The 23692-nt window shown below is 42.9% G+C and overlaps 1 protein-coding gene across 5 annotated transcripts in view; it reads left to right on the forward strand.

Annotated features, from left to right (window-relative positions):
- The first annotated feature begins 17439 nt into the window (after positions 1 to 17439).
- The window catches only part of si:dkeyp-23e4.3 (rho GTPase-activating protein 7), a 190296-nt gene continuing 184043 nt past the window's right edge, over positions 17440 to 23692 (forward strand). For 3 of the 5 annotated variants that reach the window (XM_068043859.1, XM_068043864.1, XM_068043861.1), the window contains exon 1: positions 17440 to 18012. In XM_068043859.1, the coding sequence (XP_067899960.1) occupies positions 17898 to 18012 (115 nt within the window). In that variant the 5' untranslated portion in view covers positions 17440 to 17897. The remainder of the gene's footprint in view (positions 18013 to 23692) is intronic. The other 2 variants (XM_068043860.1, XM_068043862.1) reach the window with 2 other exon arrangements.

Genomic DNA, 23692 nt, shown 5'->3' on the forward strand with positions numbered 1-23692 from the left:
TTCTCAGTCCATTCCCATGTAATACAGAACTACTCCCTTCTCTAGAACTGGTCATTATCACATTGCTGTTTGTGGGAGCTTGCTGTGCACAAATTGGCTGCCACATTTCCAACATTACAACAATGACTACAATTTAAAAGTACTTCATTGATTGTAAAGCGTTTTGAGATGTCTGGTGGTCATGAAATGTGCTATATAAATGCAAGTCTTTCTTTCTAATTAGTACGAGATTGGCAGGCACTATGAATGAAACTTTGGTGCCACCCTGCCACCATACAACTGGAAAATCCCCAGACTGGTCACCATTGATGTTCCGCAAGCCCTTGTCCACCACCACTACCCAACCCCCCACCCCTCCCCCATACTCCTGTTGTGTTTCCTTGATTCACCCGTGTAAAGAGTCAATTCACATTTTAGCAGAATTTTTTTCCCTGATCTCTTTTGCCTGGACTCAAAGTGCCTCCCCGATAGAGTTCACTTGCATGCAACTGGAAGGCTGATATAGACCAGTCAGCCTGACGTCGGTAGTGGGGAAAATTCTCGAGTCCATTATCAAAGATTTTATAGCAGAGCACTTAGAGAACAGTGGTAGAATCAGACAAAGTCAGCATGGATTTACGAAAGGGAAATCAAGCTTGACAAGTCTACTTGAATTCTTCGAGGATGTAACTAGTAAAGTTGATGAGGGGGAGCCAGTGGATGTGGTTTATTTGGACTTTCAGAAGGCTTTTAACAAAGTCCCCCATAAGAGATTAGCGTGTAAAATTAAAGCGCATGGGATTGGGGGTAGTGTATTGCAATGGATAGAAAATTGGTTGGCAGACAGGAAACAAAGAGTAGGTATAAATGGGTCTTTTTCCGAATGGCAGGCAGTGACTAGTGGGGTACCACAGGGATTGGTGTTAGGACCGCAGCTATTCACAATATATATGAATGATTTAGATGAGAGAACTAAATGTAATATCTCCAAATTTGCAGATGACACAAAACTGGGTGGGAGGGTGAGTTGTGAGGAGGATGCAGAGAGGCTTCAGGGTGATTTGGACAAGTTAAGTGAGTGGGCAAATGCATGGCAGATGCAGTATAATGTGGATAAATGTGAGGTTATCCAATTTGGTAGCAAAAACAGGAAAGCAGATTATTATCTGAACGGCTATAAACTGAGAGAGGGGAATATGCAGCGAGACCTGGGTGTTCTCGTACACCAATCGCTGAAGGTAAGCATGCAGGTGCAACATGCGGTAAAAAAGGCAAATGGGTATGTTGGCCTTCATAGCGAGAGGATTCGAGTACAGGAGCAGGGATGTCTTGCTGCAATCATACAGGGCCTTGGTGAGGCCACACCTGGAATATTGTGTGCAGTTTTGGTCTCCTTATCTGAGGAAGGATGTTCTTGCTATAGAGGGAGTGCAGCGAAGGTTTTCCTGACTGATTCCTGGGATGGCGGGACTGACGTATGAGGAGAGATTGAGTCAGTTAGGATTATATTTGCTGGAGTTCAGAAGAGTGAGGGGGGATCTCATAGAAACCTATAAAATTCTAACAGGACTTGACAGGGTAGATGCAGGAAGGATGGTCCCGATGGTGGGGGAGTCCAGAACCAGGGGTCATAGTCTCAGGATACAGGGTAAACCTTTCAGGACTGGAATGAGGAGAAAGCAGTAAAGCCAAAACATTGTATGTTTTCAAGAAGGAGTTAGATATAGCTCTTGGTTCTAAAGGGATCAAAGGGTATGGGGCAAATGCAGGAACAGGTTACTGAGTTGGATGATCAGTCATGATCATAATGAATGACGAAGCAGCCTCGAAGTGCTGAATGGCCTACTCCTGCTCCTATATTCTATGTTATCATCTCATCTCCCTCACCGTACCAGCCTCCATTTGTACGTTGTGTACCAGCTCAGCTGTGGAAGTGCTTCCCTCATATTATTGGCTTTATAAGAGTTGAGCAGAGGTTCCACCCCTTAAAAGGCCAACCTGAGGATTCTCTGTATCGTGGATACCCAGCACAACTGGGTATTGGCTATTCTCTGATGGGGTCTGCCAGCCTCCTACCCATGCCCAGTAGAACTGCTAAGTAAATTCATTGTCTATGTGTCAGCAATTTATTTATTCATGGAGCGCATCAAAACCAAGAGCATTCAGTTTTTGCCCAATGTCTACACACATTCACTTTCCAACAGGAATCTCCGGATAACAGTAGCCATGGCTGATTTTTCTCCTCTTCTGCTTGATTTTCATATCCTGATACCAACTTTAGTGCTCACACATATTGATTAATTTGATGCTCAAAGGGGGTCAAAAATTCAGCAGCTCCAGTATTGCCCCTGGCAAATTAATGAAAAAGGAAATGCGATCAAAGGGGAAGGCTGCGGAGGGTCAGCCATCACAGCGGTCCAGTTTAGTGGGATTCAAGAGGAGCATTGATAGACTGCCTGACCAGCCAAAATTCATTAAAGAAATTTGAGATTACCTGTTTTTGAGCAGTCTGTAATTGTCGCTTTTATGGCTATCCTTTAGACCACTCATTGCAAGTGCCAATGGGTGCATCATTGCATCAAGGTCTTACTGATGTTATAGGATTCCAATTTGCATGGACTCACGAGGTGCCCACCAGTTTTCAGCAGACACCTGAGCCACTCATTCCAAGGACCCCACCAAGATAGAAGTGGGTTGAATGTAAGCAGGAATGGGGCACTAAGTACTATGCTCCAAATTTCTATTTATTTCTGCCCCGTTCCTGCCTGAAAGCAGGAACAAAAATTGACCCAAAATCGTTTCCCTCATTTACAAATTCTATCCTTTTGCACTTTTCTGAAAATTTACATCCCAGTCCAAAACCTTCAGTTCCCTGACCCTTGTGCTTGCTCCCTCAACTCTGATCACCTATTGGTGCCAAAGTCTTCAGCCATCCCAGATGTACTGCCTGCAACATTCCCTCACCTGCCTTCTGCTTGCTCCCTTCCACCTCACCTTTAAAAGCCCCTCAAATCTTGCATCCTAAGGTCTTAAAAGAAGTGGCTGCAATGATTGTAATATTACAAAAGTCCCCAGATTCTGGAAAGTTCCCAGCGGATTGGAAACCACCAATGTAACACCTCTATTCAAGAAAGGGGGCGGGGTTGTGGGGGGTGGGGGCGACAGAAAGCAGGAAACTATAGGTCATATGCCTAACATCTGTCATTGGGTAAATGCTAGAATCCATTGTTCTGGAAGTAGTAGCAGAACATTTAGAAAATCATAAAGCAATCAGGCAGTCAACATGGTTTTATGACAGGGAAATATTTTTTGACAAATTTATTAGAGTTCAAGCAGTGTGGATAAAGGGAAACCAGTAGCTGTAATGTACTTGGATTTCCAAAAGGCATTCAATAAGATGCCACATAAGGGCGGCACAGTGGCGCAGTGGTTAGCACCGCAGCCTCACAGCTCCAGGGACCCGGGTTCGATTCCGGGTACTGCCTGTGTGGAGTTTGCAAGTTCTCCCTGTGTCTGCGTGGGTTTTCTCTGGGTGCTCCGGTTTCCTCCCACAAGCCAAAAGACTTGCAGGTTGATAGGTAAATTGGCCATTATAAATTGTCACTAGTATAGGTAGGTGGTAGGGAAATATAGGGACAGGTGGGGATGTTTGGTAGGAATATGGGATTAGTGTAGGATTAGTATAAATGGGTGGTTGATGTTCGGCACAGACTCGGTGGGCCGAAGGGCCTGTTTCAGTGCTGTATCTCTAAAAAAATAAAATAAAATAAAAGGTCACTACACAAGATAAGAGCTCATAGTGTTGGGAGAAATATATTAACATGGATAGAGGATTAACTAACAGGAAACAGAGAGTCAGGAGAAATGGGGCTTTTTCAGGTTGGCAAACTAACTATTGGAGTGCCACACAGATCAGTGCTTGGGCCTCAACTATTTACAATCTATATTAATGACTTGGATGAAGGGATCGAGTGCATTGTAGCCAAATTTGCAGACGATACAAAGATAGGTAGGAAAGCAAGTTGTGAGGAAGACGCAAAGGGTCTGCAAAGAGATATTGACAGGTTAAGTGAGTGGGCAAAAATTTAGCAAATGGAGTATAATGTGGGAAAGTGTGAGGTTGTCCACTTTGGCAGGAAGAATAAAAAAGCAGAATATTACTTAAATGGAGAGAGACCTCAGAACGCTGCAGTACAGAGGGATCTGAGTGTCCTTGTACACGAATCATACGAACATATGAATTAGGAGCAGAAGTAGACCATTCGGCCCCTCTAGCTTGCTCCGCCATAAGATCATGGCAGATCTGTTTGTGTCTTGAATTCCACACTCCCATCTACCCCTGATCATCTTTGATTCCCTTGCCTAACAAGAATCTATCTACCCCCACCTTAAAATTATTCAATGACCCTGCCTCTACCACCTTCTGAGGCAGAGAGTTCCAAAGTCGCACAACCCTCTGAGAGGAAAAATTTCTCCTCATCTCTGTCCTAAAAGGGCAACCCCTAATTTTAAAACAGTGCTCCCTCATTCTGGACTCCCCCACAAGAGGAAACATCCTTTCCATATCCACCTTGTCAAGACTGTTCAGGATCATATATACTTTAATCAAGACTCCCCTCACTCCTGTAAATTCCAGTGAAAACAAACCCAGTCTGTGCAACCTTTCTTCATAAGACAACCCACTCATTCCAGGGATCAATTTAGTAAACCACCTCTGAACTGCCTCCAATGCATTCACATCCTTCCTTAAATAAGGAGACCAAAACTGCTCACAGTATTCGAGATGTGGTCTCAACAATGTCCTGTATAACTGAAGCAAAACTTCCTTACTTTTATTTTCAATTCCTCTCGTAATAAAGGATAGCATTGCTTTAGCCTTCTTTACTACTTGCTGTACCTGCATTTCTAAATTTCTAAATTCACTTGTAACAGCCCTTCAAAACACTCCCACGGGGGATGCTGAGACCAAGTGGGCCCACATCAGAGACGCCATCTATGAGTCAGCTTTGACCACCTACGGCAAAAGTGCGAAGAGAAATGCAGACTGGTTTCAATCTCATAATGAAGAGCTGGAACTTGTCATAGCCGCTAAGCGCATTGCACTGTTGAACTACAAGAAAGCCCCCAGCGAGTTAACATCCGTAGCACTTAAAGCAGCCAGAAGCACTGCACAAAGAACAGCCAGGCGCTGCGCAAACGACTACTGGCAACACCTATGCAGTCATATTCAGCTGGCCTCAGACACCGGAAACATCAGAGGAATGTATGATGGCATTAAGAGAACTCTTGGGCCAACCATCAAGAAGATCGCCCCCCTCAAATCTAAATCAGGGGACATAATCACTGACCAACGCAAACAAATGGACCGTTGGGTTGAACACTACCTAGAACTGTACTCCAGGGAGAATGTTGTTACTGAGACTGCCCTCAATACTGCCCAGCCTCTACCAGTCATGGATGAGCTGGACATACAGCCAACAAAATCGGAACTCAGTGATGCCATTGATTCTCTTGCCAGCGGAAAAGCCCCTGGGAAGGACAGCATTACCCCTGAAATAATCAAGAGTGCCAGGCCTGCTATACTCTCAGCACTACATGAACTGCTATGCCTGTGCTGGGACGAGGGAGCAGTACCTCAGGATGCCAATATCATCACCCTCTATAAAAACAAAGGTGACCGCGGTGACTGCAACAACTACCGTGGAATCTCCCTGCTCAGCATAATGGAGAAAGTCTTTGCTCGAGTCGCTCTGAACAGGCTCCAGAAGCTGGCCGAGTGCGTCTACCCTGAGGCTCAGTGTGGCTTTCGTGCAGAGAGATCGACCGTTGACATGCTGTTCTCCTTTCGTCAGATACAGGAGAAATGCAGCAAACAACAGATGCCCCTCTACATTGCTTTCATTGATCTCACCAAAGCCTTTGATCTCGTCAGCAGACATGGTCTCTTCAGACTACTAGAAAAGATTGGATGTCCACCAAAACTACTAAGTATCACCTCATTCCATGGCAATATGAAAGGCACAATTCAACATGGCGGCTCCTCATCAGACCCCTTTCCTATCCTGAGTGGCGTGAATCAGGGCTGTGTTCTCGCATCCACACTTTTTGGGATTTTCTTCTCCCTGCTGCTTTCACATGCGTTCAAGTCTTCTGAAGAAGGAATTTTCCTCCACACAAGATCAGGGGGCAGGTTGTTCAACCTTGCCCGTCTAAGAGCGAAGTCCAAAGTACGGAAAGTCCTCATCAGGGAACTCCTCTTTGCTGACAATGCTGCTTTAACATCTCACACTGAAGAGTGCCTGCAGAGTCTCATCGACAGGTTTGCGGCTGCCTGCAATGAATTGGGCCTAACCATCAGCCTCAAGAAAGCGAACATCATGGGGCAGGACATCAGGAATGCTCCATCTATCAATATTGGCGACCACGCTCTGGAAGTGGTTCAAGAGTTCACCTACATAGGCTCAACTATCACCAGTAACCTGTCTCTAGATGCAGAAATCAACAAGCGCATGGGAAAGGCTTCCACTGCTATGTCCAGACTGGCCAAGAGAGTGTGGGAAAATGGCGCACTGACACGGAACACAAAAGTCCGAGTGTATCAAGCCTGTGTCCTCAGTACCTTGCTCTATGGCAGCGAGGCCTGGACAACGTATGTCAGCCAAGAGCGACGTCTCAACTCATTCCATCTTCGCTGCCTCCGGAGAATACTTGGCATCAGGTGGCAGGACCGTATCTCCAACACAGAAGTCCTCGAGGCGGCCAACATTCCCAGCTTATACACACTACTGAGTCAGCGGCGCTTGAGATGGCTTGGCCATGTGAGCCGCATGGAAGATGGCAGGATCCCCAAAGACACATTGTACAGCGAGCTCGCCACTGGTATCAGACCCACCGGCCGTCCATGTCTCCGCTTTAAAGATGTCTGCAAACGCGACATGAAGTCCTGTGACATTGATCACAAGTTGTGGGAGTCAGTTGCCAGCGTTCGCCAGAGCTGGCGGGCAGCCATTAAATCGGGGCTAAAGTGTGGCGAGTCGAAGAGACTTAGCAGTTGGCAGGAAAAAAGACAAAAGCGCAAGGGGCGAGCCAACTGTGTAACAGCCCTGACAAACAAATTTTTCTGCAGCACCTGTGGAAGAGCCTGTCACTCTAGAATTGGCCTTTATAGCCACTCCAGGCGCTGCTCCACACACCACTGACCACCTCCAGGCGCTTACCCATTGTCTCTTGAGATAAGGAGGCCAAAGAAGCCTGCATTCTAACTTTTTGTGACTCGTGCACTAGAACACCTAGATCCCCCTCCATCTTGGTGTTCTGCAGTCGTTCTCTATTTAAGTAATACTCTGCTTTTTTTTATTCTTCCTGTCAAAGTGAACAACTTCACATTTTCCCACATTATACTCCATCTGCCAAATTTTTGCCCACTCACTCAACCTCTTTATGTCCTCTTCACAACATAGTTTCCTACCTATCTTTGTGTCATCTGTAAATGTAGGTACCATGTCATCGCTCCCTTCATCTAAGTCATTGATATAAATTGTAAAATGTTGAGGTCCCAGCAAAGACCCCTGCGGGATTCCCCTCGTTCCATCCTGTCAATCAGAAAAGGACCCATTTATGCATACTCTCTGTTTTCTGCCAGCCAGCTAATCTTCTATCCATGCTAATAAGTTACCCACTATACCTTGAGCTCCTATTTGTGCAATAACCTTTTATGTGGAACCTAGTCAAATGCTTCCTGGAAATCCAAGTAGTTAGCATCAATGGGCTCCCCTTTATCCACGGCACATGTTACTCATTCAAAGAACTCCATAAATTGGTTAAACATGATTTTTCTTTCACAAAGCCATGCTACCTATTGCCAATTACCTTGAGTTTTTCTAAGTGCCCAGCTATAGCCTCCTTAATGATCAATTCTAACACCTTCCCCATGACAGACATCAAGCTAACTGGCCTATGGTTACCTGTTTTCTGCCTCCCCCTACCTGCCCCCCTTCTTGAATAGAGGGGTTATATTGACTATTTTCCAGTTTGATGGAACCTTTCCAGAATCTAGCAAATTTTGGAAAATTAACACCAACGCATCTACTACCTCATTAGCCACCTCTTTTAAGACCCTAGGATGAAGCCCATCAGGATCCAGGGACTTGTCAGTCCGCAGTTCCATCAGTTGCTCAGTACTGCTTCCCTGGTGATTGTAATTTCACCAAGTTCCTCCCTTCCTTCCACCTCCTGATTTATGGCTATTACTGAAATGTTTTTTGTATCCTCTATAGTGAAGACAGAATCACAAAAAGTTTGCATGCAGGTGCAGCAAGTAGTTAGGAAGGCAGATAGAATGTTGGTGTTTATTGCAGGGGGATGGAATATAAAAATAGGGAAGTCTTCCAACAACTGTGCAGGGCATTGGTGAGACCGCACCAAGTGTACTGCGTATAATTTTGGTCACCTTACTTAAGGAGGGATATACTTGCATTAGAAGCAGTTCAGAGAAGGTTCACTAGGCTGATTCCTGGAATGAAGGGGTTGTCTAATGAGGAAAGATTGAACAGGTTGGGACTATACTCACTGGAGCTTAGAAGAATGAGAGCTGATCTTATTGAAACATATAGGATTCTGAGTGGGCTTAACAGGGTAGATACTGAGATAATGTTTCCCCTCGTGAGGGAATCTAGAACTAGGGGCACAGTTTCAAAATAAGGGGTCTCCCTTTTAATACGGAGATGACGATGAATTTCTTCTCTCAGAGGATCATTAATCTTTGGAATTCTCTTCCCCAGAGAACAGTGGAGGCTGAGTTAGACAGATTTTTGATTTATAAGGAAGTCAAGGGTCATGGAAGGGACAGACAGGAATGTGGAGTTAAGGCCGCAATCAGATCTTATTGAATGGCAGAGCCAGCTCGAGCGACCGAATGGCCTACTCCTGCTCCTATTTCTTATGTTCTTGTGTTCTTATGTTTTGGCAATGTTTTCAATCATCTCTCCTAACTTTTCTGCTACTGCTTAGTGTCCTTTTCTGCTTTGTCAAATGCCTTGTGATGCTTACTAGATCAAAGGTACAATATATAAATGCAAATTGTTATCCCTGTTTTTGAATGGCTCTATTCTTTACCAGGCAGCAGATTTATCAACTAAACCATGCAGGGAAGTGATCTGAAAATATTTTATAGGTCCATTTCATTTTTCTTCTATTGTGGATATTTTGGGACTAGGGCTCAACTTCTCACTGTCATTGTTAGTGATTACTAATGTGTGCAAAGATGTTCATAAACTATTTAATCACTCATGGTCCCAATGCTAATTTTATTGATAGCACAAATGGCATTACAACCCACAGCACTCTCATTAGTTCGTTAATGAGAGAAAGCATGAAAATATATTGAGAACATTATTACTACACTCTTATTCAGCATTTGCATGGTAATTGTTTCCAGTAATTGACTTAAGCAGTCTAAACCAATGGCTGCAATTGCTACTATGCAGCATTACACAAAATATGGTGTAATACTGTAGCATAAGAAAGGCAGCCCAATGTTTGGCATGAAGCTGCACCATACGGTAACCTTAATTAAGAAAACCAGGAAACAAGCAGCAATGCACTGTAGTTATGTTTGTCATGAGGTAAGGGGTAAGAAAGGCTTCCCATTTTCTTCTCAGAACCACAATTTTGCCAATCCTGAGTCTAGGTGGAAGCAGTTGAGGAAAGATGGCCAAATGGTTGAAAAAACATTACACACAAAAAAGACACACTTTGGTAAAATATCAAAAAAGAAAAATGCCTTTAAGAAGACTAACAAGGCCAAATAGCTGACTTGCAATGACATGGAAGGAATGTCTCTCATCTTCAGACAGATATAGACATTTTGTTTTTCCAATGTATCTTTGGAGAGGATTGTATTTGATAACACATTCCCATTACCTGCTTCAGCCTTGTTCATTTTATTCCTTTTTTATTGTATAGATATAAATATTTCTTCAAGTCCAATTTTTAACAAAGTTAAAATGTAGTTCTGTGTGAATGGCAGAAGAAGTTCCAATGTGACCTTGTTCAGCTCAACTCTTGTTAAGTGCCATGGGTTGTTCCATGCTATATAAATGTAAATTGTTGTTGTTGTGCCAGAGTGGTAAATTGTATCTACAGTACCCCAAATGCAGAATACCTGCTCAGTAAGATGTGGAGTGGAGATCTTTGTTTCTACAAAGACAGCAAAATAAAATAACCTCCATTACTGTCATGCCTTTCATGACCTCAGGACATTCTGAAGCACCTTACAGCCAATGAAGTACTTTTGAAGACTAATCACCATTGTAATGTAGGAAAAGATGCAGCCAATTTGCGCACAGACAGATGTCACAAACAGCAATATGATAATGACCAGATTATCTGTATTTAGGTGTTGGTTGAATCTGCAAGGTTGAATATGTGAGATAGTTACCCATTGTTGCTATTGAAATCCTTTCATGGCTGCCTGGAAAGTAATATTGATAGAGCCATGTTTTGTCAGCTAGTCCTCTGGCATGATGATAATGCATGACAAGATGAGATATCAGGCATGAAAAAAAAGAACTTTTTTTAAAAATTGCAACAAAGACAATATTTCATGCACTTTATTTAATTTCCTATCTGGATTTAGTGAATAATGTATATAGGGTTTCTGTATTAATTGTATCAAATAGTTATCTAACTTTGCAACTTTAATTGTTTTATTCAAGTCGATTGTTTTATTTCTAAAAAGAAAGTCTATGAGTTAGTTGAACTGAACCTATGCCAGGCTGTGATCTAATGTAAAGCACTTTACATTCTCGCTGTCTGTAAATCTGTTTGTAAAGAAGAAAAGCAGGCATATGTTCAGATTTTTTTTGTGTGTGTCTTACCATAATCTCTTGGAGAGACATTCAGTTGTCACATTGAGAGAAAGCAGGCAGGCCTTTCTTTTCCTCACTACTTTACTGTGTTCACAACACTAATCGGCAATGTGTTATATCTTCAAGGAGCCCTGCATGTTACACGAACAATGTGTTTCAGATGGGCATAGAAAGGAAAATGAGCCACAAGATCAATTGGATTTCAGGTCCTGTTATTAGTGGCCATATTCTAAAATGGCTGCATTGTGTGCCCGGCTCTAAAATGGTCTTGCATGTTATATGTGCCACTCAGTGGGCAGATTAAGAATCTCAGATTCTATTTTTTCACCAGCATGCAAAGTATAAAAGCAACAAAGTGTGTCTAAGTTTCATAGAGTTTAATTATTAAGCAGGAACAATGTCTGAAGTTACTGAAGATGATTTTCTACTACCTTGGGGCAGCCGACAAAAAGGAACATTCTATTTTAGGGCTTTTAAAAAAGTGGATTTGGTTTTGAACAAATTCAGTATTTGGGCTTTCTCTCTGAGCACTGAACGACTTGAATGTTAACAGAAGTCCCCTGTGCTGACAGCACATATGTACTTAAATGCTGCTGACTAATATATCACTGATAGTGAGGAGAAAATTATATTTTTTAGTGATTCATTGGAATTTACATTCTTCAGCATGTTTCCAAGCAAGCTAAGCATCCAACATACATAATTTAAATGTAAAGAATCCGAATACTTGTCAGGTCCTGTGGCACAATTTGAAAAAGAACAGAGAGTTCTCTTGGTGAACAATCCTCCCTCAATCAACATCACCAAAAATACAGATTAAGAGCCTGAAATTCCACAGTGGATCCATTGGTCTTCCTGTATTGCCTGACTTTTCTGTCCCAGGTCATATCAATAGCCTGGGAATAAACCCAGTGGGGATCCAACCCCTTTTGCAGAGCCCATTGCCAGTGATAGAGGCAGGAAAATAGACAGCATGAAAGAATTAAATTAAGATGAGTGGAGAACATTTATTTTCTGTAATATTTGTCCATTTATCTGAATTCCCATTACCCAGAGTGTCACCTTGGTTCAGTTGATATCATTCTCTCTTGTTTTATTCATTCTCTGGCTATGGCAACACAAGGAAGGTCATATTTATTGCCTATCCCTAGATGGCCTAAGAATTGGTAGTTCACTTTTTCTTAGAAGCACTGTAGTGGGCTAGGCCTATATACCATAGAGCTTAGAAGAATAAGAGATGATCGAATTGAAACATATAAAATTCTTAAGGGGCTTCACAGGGTAGATGCTGAGAAAATGTTTCCCCTGGCTGGGAAATCTAGAACATGGGGTCATGGTCTCAGAATAAGGGGTCAGCCAATTAGGACTGAGATGAGGAGAACTTTTTTTTCACTTAAAGGCTTGTGAATCTTTGAAATTCCCTACCCCGGAGAGCTGTAGACGCTCAGTCATTGAGCACATCAAAGACAGACATTGATAGATTTTTGGATATTATGGGAATTAAGGGATTTGAAGATAGTGCCGTTGATGTAGAAGATCAGCCATGAACATGTTGAAAGGCAGTGCAAGCTCAAAGGGCCAAATTACCTACTCCTACTTCTATTTCTTATGTTCTTATGTCCTTGTGGATAGGGTGTCCTCACACAGATAGGCAATTTCAGAATATAAGAATATCAAATCAGGAATGAGAAAGGAACAGCAGCGATATATGTCCAAGTCGGCATGGTAACTTAGAGGGAAACCTGGAAGAGATGGTTTTCCTACAACATTGCTTCTGTTGCCCTTCTTAGTGGTAGAGATTGCAAGGGAGGGAAGTGCTGTCTGGATAACCATGGTAATTTGCTGGAATGCATCCTGTAGATTATGCATAACTGCAGCACTGTGTGCATGGAGGAGGTGGATACTGAGTCCAGTGGCAGGGGCATCGATCAAATGAACTACTCTATCTTGTGTTATTTGTGTCAGTGACACTAATTTCTTTCTCAATTTCCTATTTTTTTCTCTCTCTCATTTTTTAAATGTGATTATAACCTAGTGAGCCACAGCTATTCCTTGAGTGAAAGATCAACCTGCTTCCAGCCCTGTATAAATTCCACCTGGAACTGGACATCAGGAAGTGTGCAATAACAGGTTGAGTGGCTTTCCTTATTCTATTCCATCCTATTCCTTCCTTCCATTCTGATACCGCAATCTGAATCTTAATTAATGTCCTCTTCACAATGCCGTCAAGATGGGTGATTTCCTTCATTGCTGTCAGCTAGCATCCTGCAACAGGTTGATCCTCAAATGAAGTTGGCTGCCCTTCCAACTTCTGACCCCGGCTGTACTGGATGAAGCTGGTTAGAATGAAAGCACAGGGAGAACCTGCCAGATTTACACACTCTGTGCTGTGACACTAACAGAACCAGAAGAAGCCCACATTAAAGGAAAATAATGAGAGTAAATTAGATGGCATTAGACATCAAAATATTGATAAAATATACTAAATTCTGAATACACATCTATCAATGTTATGAGAACCAGAGGTTAGGCATCAATGCCAGTATTATTCAGTCAGAGACTGACTGCAGACAGCTGAACACTTTCAGGGAGGAGTCACAGACACTTGACAACAAGCGAATGAGCATTTCCAGCAGTTGGGAGTTCGCAGCTAGCATTTTATACAATTCTCTGAAGCCCTTATCTGTCCAAGGCATTATCACTCTGGATGACTCACATTGCATGGGATACTTTCTCCAGGGAAACCTAATTTGCTTTCTTTCCTTTTCATTTAGCAGGCAGGTGCGGGGGGGGAGGTGGGGGGAAGTGGTAAGTGGGCAAGACGCTCTTGCAAGTCTCTGTGGATGCCAATGATTTGGATTTGTGCATCTTCTTACAAAATGTCTGACACTACCACATGCTAAATGGGATAGATTCAGAACATAAATAAAAGCAAAATACTGCAGATGCTGGAAATCTGAAATAAAAACAAGAAATGCTGGAAATACTCAGCAGGTCTGGCAGCATCTGTGCAGAGAGAAGCAGAGTTAATGTTTCAGGTCAGAGATCCTTCTTCAGAACGGATTCAGAACAGATCTAACATCTCAAAACTGGGCATCCTTGAGGCAAGGTGGGCCATCAATAGCGGCAGAATTGTATTCCTGGCCCGGCATATCCCCCACTCTACCATTACCATCAAGACTGGCTCAATAAGCAGTGTAGGAGAGCATGCCAGGAGCAGCAATACCTAAAAATGAAACAAAAACAAGAAATGCTGGAAATACTCAGCAGGTCTGGCAGCATCGGTTGAGAGAGAAGCAGCATTAACATTTCAGGTCAGTGATCCTTCTTCAGACCCTTCAGAAAGGTCTGAAGAAGGGTCACAGACCTGAAACGTTAACTCTGCTTCTCTTTTCACCAATGCTGCCAGACCTGCTGAGTATTTCCAGCATTTCCTGTTTTTATTTCAGAATTCCAGCATCCGCAGTATTTTGCTTTTATACCTAAAAATGAGGTGCCAACCTGGGGAAGCTACAACACAGGACTAAGCGCATGCTAAACAGCGGAAGCAGCATGCAGTCAACAAAGCAAAGCAATCCCACAACCAGCTGATCAGATCAAAACTATACAGTCCTGCCACATCTAGTTGTGAATGATGGTGGGCAATTAAACAACTAACCGGAGGAGGAGGCTCCACAAATATCCCCATCCTCAATGATGGGGGAGCTCAGCACGTCAGTGCAAAAGACAAGGCTGAAACATTTGCAACTATCCTCAGCCAGAAGTGCCGAGTGCATGATCCATCTCGGCCTCCTCCTGACGTCCCCAACATCACAGATGCCAGTCTTCAGTTCACTCCATGTGATATCGAGAAAGGGCTGAAGGCACTGGCTACAGCAAAGCATATGGGCCCTGACAACATTCCAGCAATAGTACTGATGACTTGTGCTACAGAACTAGCCGTACTCCTAGCCAAGCTGCTCCAGTACAGCTACAACACTGGCAGCTATCAGACAATGTGGAAAATTGCCCAGATATGTTCTGTAAACAAAAAAGCAGGACAATTCAATCCAGTCAATTACCGCCCCATCAGTTTACTCTCAAACAGCAGTAATGTGATGAAAGGGGTCGTCGACAGTGTTATCAAGCAGCATTTACACAGCAATAACCTGCTTACTGATGCTCAGTTTGGGTTCTGCCAGGATCACTGGGCTCCAGGCCTCATTACAGCCTTGGTCCAAACATGGACAAAAGAGCTAAACTCAAGAGGTGAGGTGGGAGTGACTGCCCTTGATATTTGACTGAGCATTGCATCAAGGAGCCCTAGCAAAATTGAAGTTAATAGGAATCATGAGGAAAACTCTCCACTGGCTGAAGTCATACCTAGCACAAAGAAGATGGTTATGGTTGTTGAAGGCCAAACATCTAAGAGCCAGGACAATGCTACAGGAGTTCCTCAAGATAGTGTCCTAGGCCCAATCATCCTCAGTGGCTTCATCAATGACCTTCCCTCCAACATAAGGTCAGAAATGGGGATATTCAATGATGATTGCACTGTGTTCAGTACCATTCGCAACTCCTCAGATATTGAAGCAGTCTGTGTCCACATGCAGCAAGACCTAGGCAATATTCAGACTTGGGTTGATAAGTGGCAAGTAATATTTGTGCCACACAAGTGACAGGCAATGACCATCCCTAACAAGAGAGAATCTAACATGTCCCCTTGATGTTCAATGGCATTACCATCGCTGAATCTCCACCATCAACAGCCTGGGAGTTACCATTGACTAGAAACTTAACTGAACCAGCTATATAAATACAGTGGCCACAACAGCAGGTCAGATACTGAGAATTCTGCAGCAAGTAACTCACCTCCTGACTCCCCAAAGCCTGTCCACCATCATAAGGCATAAATCAGGATTGTATGGAATACTCTCCACTTGCCTGGATGGGTGCAGCTCCAGCAGCAGTCAGAAAGCTCGACACCATCCAGGACAAAACAGCCCACTTGATTGGCACCCCATCCACCACCTTAAATATTCACTTCCTTTACCACCAGTGTACTATGGCTACAGTGTGTACCATCTGCAATATACACTGCAGCAACTCGCTAAGTCTTCATTGATAGCACCTTCTAATCCTGTGGTCTCTACCACCTAGGAGGACAAGGGCAGCAGATGCATGGGAACAGCACCATCTGCAAGTTCCCCTCCAAGCCACAAATCTTCCTGACTTGGAACGATATCGCCATTCCTTCACTGTCGCTGGATCAAAAACCTGTAACTCCCTCTCTAACAGTACTGTCAGTGTACTTAACGACAGATGGACTGCAGCAGTTGAAGAAGGCAGCTCACCATTACATTCTCAAGGGCAATTAGGGATGGGTAATAAATGCTGGCCTTGCTAGCAGTGCTCACATCCAACGTAAAAAAAACTCATGAATTTATGATTTGCTGCCTTTGAATCACAGGTTGCAACATACAATCAGGAATGATCTCCTTGTCCGTTGGCATGTCAATGCATGAGCTAGGAATCCATTTGGCTTGTCACCCTTTTCAGAGTACTGTGCATGTGTGAAGCAGATTAGACACACTATTTCGGTCATGAGGAGGGAATCCAGGTCTTTTCTGCTTGTACAACAGCTTCCCTTTAATGCCAGCTTTATGCTGTTGCTCAGGGTCCATAGCCTTTCTTCCAATATATTGTCGGAAGGCTTTTGTTCTACATCTTGTGAAGGCAATAATGTGGCACTGAGTTTGCTTTTGCTCTTAGGCTCAGAGCAAGATGCAGGGGGTTATCTCGTCCTTGTACAGTTGTCGGCTTTGTAAAACCCCCATAGGTCACGCTCCTTATTTAGAAGACATAAGACTATGAGTCGGAAGGTCACAGGTTTAAGCTCCACTCCTTGGAATTGAATACAAAATCTGGTCTGACAGTCCAGTGCAGTACTAAAAGAATGCTGCACTGTCAGAGGTGCCAATATTTTGATGAAATATTAAACCAAGACACCCGTCTGCCCTCTCAGGTGGAAGTAAAAGATCCCTAAAATGACACTATTTTGAAGATGAGTAGTGGAGTTCTCCTGGTACCCTGGCCAATATTTTTTGTTCAATTAACATCACTAAAACAAGTTATTTGGTCATTATCTCATTGCTATTCGTGGGAGCTTGCTGTGCACAATTTGGTTGCCATATTTCCTACATTACAATAGTGACTACACTGCAAAAGCACTTAATTGGCTGTAAAGTGCTTTGGGATGTCCTGAGGCTGTGGAAGGCACTATATAAATGCATGTCTTCCATTCTTTTAAAGATGTGTGATTTATACACCAGACTTTGCAATGTTTCCAGATACAAAATGATGGCTAAAACTTTTGAAATGAAGTATCAAATAAGCTCTTTAAAAAAATTTCAAGTGGAAAAGCACCATGTTATTTGAGTGTGAATGGTCTAGAATATGTTTCTTCTCCTCCAATGTCAGATTATCAAAATTATACTACTTCTACTCCAGAAATTATGGTAACTATGAACTCATCTTCGTGTTAAAAAAAATTTGAAGTGGGTCAGCTATGTAAAAAGCAGAACTCCTGTCCCATTTCAATGGGATGTTTCATGAAAAACTGTTGGAAACAGTTTTAAGACTTATTAAAGCCCTACTTGTTTAAATGTTTGTCTTTCGTAACTTTTCTTTTTGAAAGTCTGATTCTCATGCAAGTGTATAGTAAGTGGCAGCTGTGTTGCAAGGCTGTGTTTAGTTGAGAGAGGAGAGGAGGGGGCACCCCAATGGATTGCTGTTTCCTTTCCAGTCTGGCCTGACCCCAAGGCACTGGAGGGGAGGTTTCTGGAGAAGGGTGTCAGCAGATTACTAACAACTTCTTTCCACATCAGGAAATGGTTTGACCCAGTGTGTTTGTTCCAAATTGGCTCTTTTTTGCAGGCTGCAGATTCTATATCTGGTGATGTCTTTAGTGGCGTTTCTCTCTCTCTCTCTCTCACTGTGTATCATCTAGATCTTTAATGGAATAGAAACGCTTTCTGTGTGTGGGGAATTCAGCAGAGTGACAAGCAGGGAATGGCTCATCATTCCAAATCTCCATTAAGACGCTCCTTCAGTGAACACATTAAGGATTCTACCAACAAAGCATGGGATATAATCTGGAAAAATACAAGGGAGAAAAGACTTTCAGGTCAGTGCATCTTCTCATTCTATTTCTAGTGTTATACGCCTCTGTAAGCACACTGTTCACTATCTAACTGTAATATTGATCATATGACTAAACTGTATTATATCCAAGTTTCAGCTCACTTCCTAACACTGGCTTCTTAATAACTGAGCAGATTCAGAGAACGTGTTAGCTCAGGAGTGACTACTTCTCTGCATTGCTATGCCATTGGTATCTTTCAATGGGTTGTTAGCATGAGCTTCTCTGAGAATATAACCTGCAAACAATCTTCCATATAGCTTTGTGTTATTAAATACCAAGGGATAGGCACTGGGGCATTTGTGAGTCATATTTTGATGGCTTACAATGCTCAGTCAACCTTCAAGTAACATTTCTGCATCTGTATGTTTGAGCATGACATCAGTTGATCCTGATGACCACAAAAAAGGGAAAGGAGGAGATAAAGGATAAGCTTGTTAGTTTGCTCACCTGCACATGAAAGTTTGGTCACCTCCACAAGTTGTATCTTAACTGTTCAAAATTTATGACTAATTTTGGACAACAATTACACCTCCCCCACAATGCCTTCACTTCTCTTTCTCTTCCACCTCCCATAAACAGAAATGTTGCAGGTACCCATGGAAAATATTTTGCAGGTTTTTTTAAAATCCATTTTTGTTGCACATAAACTAAGCTTTCAGTTGTTCAGGAGCTCTGCATTTCTGCCTCCCATGCAGTCTGAGAAAATGGTTTGTCAAACCACAAGTTTTTAAACAATTAGTATTGTTATCTGAATGTGGACAGGATGTATTTCACAATATATGTAATTCAATAAAAGCATCATCCAGTCCTATGATATTTTAATATAGTAAAAATGGTTCACTGAGTTTATCCAATGAACAGAACAGAAATGTCCCAGATTCAAATCATGATCTGTGCTGAGTTAGTTGATCACAGTGCAGGTAGAGCCATTATAATTTGCCTCAGTGCCTCTGGATTAGCATGAGGATAATCAGCTATGGTTTGCTATGCAGCAATGTCTGATGGAAGTACATGTGAGGACTCCAGGTGAGGACAGGATCAGACTTGGCTCTGATGACCCCCATGGCCAAATAGATTGCTGACCCTTACTTGTCAGAGCTCACCCATTAATAATGACCACTTGAGAAAGGTGCCAGTTGGCAAGCAGTGGTAGTGAAACTTTATTGCAATAGTCAATGCCTTCAGTAGAGGAGAAAGGAGAAAATAGGTAAGGGGAAAAGTAATGGATGGCTGGAGATGACATAATGTTCCTCCTAATTAGCTGGTTTATATGTAAGAAAGAACTTGAGAGCTTTCATTTAAGTAAGACCTTAGCATGTCCTCAGGAAACATCAAAGTGCCTCCACAGTCAATGGATTACTTTTAAAGTTTTACATAGAATTTACAGAATGGAAACAGGCTATTCAGCCCAACTGGCTGGGGCGGTGTTTATGCTCCATTTGAGACTCCTGCCACTTTGCTTCATCTAATGTTTTTGTGTAGGCAAACATGGCATTAATTTGCAGACAGAAAGATCCCACAATTAGCAAATGAATCAAATCACTGGATAATCTGTTTTTGGTGGTGTTGGTTGAGGGAGGAATGTTGGCCAGGACACCTGAAAACCTTTACCCTTTTTCAAATACAGTCATAATTTTTTTTACGTCTGCTAGAGCAAGCAGACAGGCCTTCATTTAAATTCTCACCCTGAAGGTGGCACCTCTGACATTGCACCAGTCCATTTGTAATGCACTGAAGTCTTACCTTAGATTATGTGCTCAAATCCATAATGGGAATTATAGAATGTATAATCGATATCTGGGAGTCAAATATGGGCTGTAGTCTAACCAAGATATTCAGTCTGTTTATATAAAAAAAAATAACAGTTACCCAGAAGTGAGCACACTGGAGTCTAATTGACAAATTCAGATGGTTTCTATGTATAATTATGTGCACATAGGAGTGAGTTACAGGCTGTAATCTAATTACGGAGCTCGAACAATGTTATAAACTGTGGAAGCCATGCTTGAGGGATGTATGGTCATTCTCTGAATCTTTAAAATTAGACCGCTGCCTTCAATTCCAGGCAATGGTGCATATCCTTCCATATTCACACAGGCTTTCTGATTTGGGGTTTGAAAGCATGTAGAAAGATTAGCAGTGTTACTTGTTCTAGGATTTTTTTTTTTAGAGTTACAACAAAATTTTATGTCAAGCATACATTTTGTACAAATGAGATTACTTAATAGTTTGGTGCAGTTACACAGTACATTGGAGCGGTGCCACAGGTTAACTGTAGAGAGACTCAGATGCGTAAATCCCCTCAGTCAGTTATCAATCTTTGTCATGCTGTTGTGGGAAGATGCCAAATCGAGGTCAAGAGTTTCTTCCTTCCCAAAGAGATGGAGACAATCTATATTTATATAATGTCTTTGAAGTAGTAAAATATCCCATGGTGCTTCACAACAAAGAAAAGGTTCAGACACTGAGCCTTTGCAGGTGGTTTAGGAGAGCTGACTGAAGACTTGATCAAAGCCATGCATTTTGAGAGGGCTTTTCAAGGTGATGCAGGAGATAGAAATGCAGAGGAATTTGAAGAGGGAATTCCAAAGGTGAGGGTGGAGGCACTTGAAGGTTCTGCTACTGAGAGTCGAGGGAGAGGGGGAAATGCACAGGAAGTCAGAGTCAGAGCACTGGAGGACACCCGATGATATTTAAGGCTAAATTAGCTTGCAGAGGTATGGTGGGGGTGAGACTATGCAGGAATTTATAGAGAAGTATAAGGATTTGAAATCCAAGACATTGTGGAAGAGGCGCCAATGTAAATGAGTGGAGTTAGAGTGATGAGTAAACAGGAGCCATGTGACCACCCTTTTCTGTTGTTTTTTGCTCCATTCCTGGAATACATAGGAATGACCATTTCCAGAACCTCCACTGATTGGCTGCCTTATTGCCAATCCTGGTCATTTTGCCTGCTGCATACATTACATCTGCAGCACACAAAACTCATCAACTTGTATTCTTATTAAATCTTTAACTGTGTGCTTGAAAAAAATTCCGCCTTTCTATCTATAAACCAGCTGAAGTCCTTTGTGAAATGCAAAAGTTTCAGTGCCCGGTCATTTAAAAAAATAAACCACCTAGCACCTCTTTGTGAGGCTGCATTGCAGTGCCTTAAAGATATTGCAGCAGAATGTATACACTAGTGACATTCTTGGCTTGGACACAAAAATGTAGGTGTTGCTTTAAATGATACTCATAACTCAAGTGAGCCGATCTTAGCTCATTCGGCTCACCACAGTGTGGATTTGAGTAAGAGCAGCACATCTGAGAATAAAGTAACTGTGATGGGTGGCTGTTTAAATTGGACCTGATTGTTTCATACTGGACAATACACAATGTACAGTGTGCTTTAAGGCTATGACACAACAACTGGTCAATATAACATCATAAGTTATAAGGATAAAGCTTGATCGGTTCATCAACCTCAGCTCAAGCTGGAGATATATGGCAGTCCTTGTCACTTACAGGGCTGGATTTTACGTCAGGCGGATAGGAGCTTGCCACCAACGTAAAAGTCGGTGGTGAACCCACTTCTGCCTAGCCCGGGGATCCGTACCGCACTTTACGGGTCTCCGGGAGGAAGTCTGGCCTCATTGAGCCGCCAGCCAATCATCAGGCTGGCAGCTCTAAGTCCCAGCAGCGCCACCGGGAGTGGTGGCCACTGCTGGGCCTGGAGCCCAGCCGAGGACATGGCGCCAGGAGTGCAGCTAAGTTTGGGTTGCCTCACCGGGGGTCAGGCCCCAGTGAGGGAAAGGTGGTCATTTTGGGGGAAGGGGGGCATCTTGGGTTCTGGGGGTTTTTAGGGAAGCGGGGGCAGCCCTCATTTGGGCACCCTGTGCTCAATTGTCAGGGCCCCCCTTCCGGGGCGCTGACAAGACCCCAACTTTCACTGGGCGGCCTTTCCTGGCTTCAGGACAACAGCTTGCCATGTATAAACTCCCCGTTTGAGGTGGGCGAAGGTCCTTAAGTGGCCGTTAATTGGCAATTTAAGGGCCTTGATTGGCCTGATTGGCCTGAGGTGGGCAGCCTGTTTTTGCACCCCCTCCGCCCTAGTAAAGTGGTGCGGAGGCGGGAGCGGGTCAGGAAGGCCTCCGGGAGCCTCCCACTCCATTTTACGCACCCCCCCCCCCCCCCCCCACCACCACCACCATCTGGCTTGCTAGAGTGGCGTAAAATTCTGACCACACTGTCCATGCCCATCACCGACAACCGCCTATACTGGGCAAATGGCACTAACCATTTGTTATTTCCACTGAAGCCAATTACAAAGGTCCCCTTATAATACATTAAGTGTGCTGGCTTTTTGAGGCAATTCAGTAAGCTTTTTGCACCCTGTTATCATGTTTTATTTGCATTTACATCCCTGCGTGGATCACACTGTGCTTATTTTCTGGACCACAGCAGCTTTTATTAAGTTAGATTTGGTGGTCGTCAGGGTTATAAATTTCACATGAAGGGAAAAAAATTGCAGTGCGATGGGAAAGGGCAGGGGAGTGGGACTGGTTAAATTGCTCTTGCAGAGAGCTGACGCAAACTCAACGAGCTGAATGGCCTCCTTTTATGGGGTAACCATTTTATAGGTTGCCAGCTGGTAGATATAGGAGGAGGCCTTGCCCCTGACACTGGCGATGAACACAGTGATCAGTTCTGGAAGGGTCTGGTCAAAAAATAGAGAAGTAGATGTTGATATTGGAGAGAATCTCACGTTCTGGGAAGGGAAGCACCTCCTACAGCAAAACAGTCATGTCAATCCCAACCTCAGACAATTCCTATTTATGTTTTATCTTGGTGTCTCTAAAAGATTATACACTGTCCAATGTTTACAGCAGGCTAACCACATTAACACCAATCTATAAGCGATGGGGCCTGTTCTGCCTTGGAACAGCCTCCAGTGTCAGTCTCCCATACAATATATTGAAAAGAGCTTTTTACATTGTCCGTTGTTCAGTTTAATGTTTTCTTTCTTTTCTTGCTGATGGGGATGACTTAACAGACAATGACACTTGGCTGCTCTTTATGTATCACAAGATTCAGCTAGAAGTAGTGCTGTACATGGTCAGGTCAATAGTGATATCAGCATTTATTATATTGACTGACAGAGAAAATACTGCATAGTTTCTGCACATCTATAATATATTAAAAGGATTATGTGCACGCTTCCTGTCTACTTCCTATTGTCATATTTTGTCACAGTTTTGCATCAACTCTGTTCATTATAAATTCCCATGTCCACATTTATAATGCAAATGTGTCACGCTGTAATTATAGCTTTCTGCCAGTGGTGATGCTGTAGCACCTGTTTGCATCTCCTAGCTCCTCAGCCAATACTGCAAAAAACCCGTATACTCTAACCAGCTCTAATTCACAGCTTCCCAAATTGCTATAAGTTTTGATATTATAAATGATATTAAGTCATAGTATTATATAAAATGAAGGACAGATATCTGACTTTAAAAAAGATGGATTGAATGCTTGTTCACTGGTCCAACTATCCTGTAACCGCACTTCACCTAAAGACTACACCAGGTGTTGACTCCCAGTGTCCATTGCAATTTTGGCTTGAGTAGTATATTCAAAATTTGAATTGCTTGGTAAAGAAATGTATAATCTTCTAAACTGC

This window comes from Heterodontus francisci, chromosome 12 (assembly GCF_036365525.1).
Source record: "Heterodontus francisci isolate sHetFra1 chromosome 12, sHetFra1.hap1, whole genome shotgun sequence".
NCBI lineage: Eukaryota > Metazoa > Chordata > Chondrichthyes > Heterodontiformes > Heterodontidae > Heterodontus > Heterodontus francisci.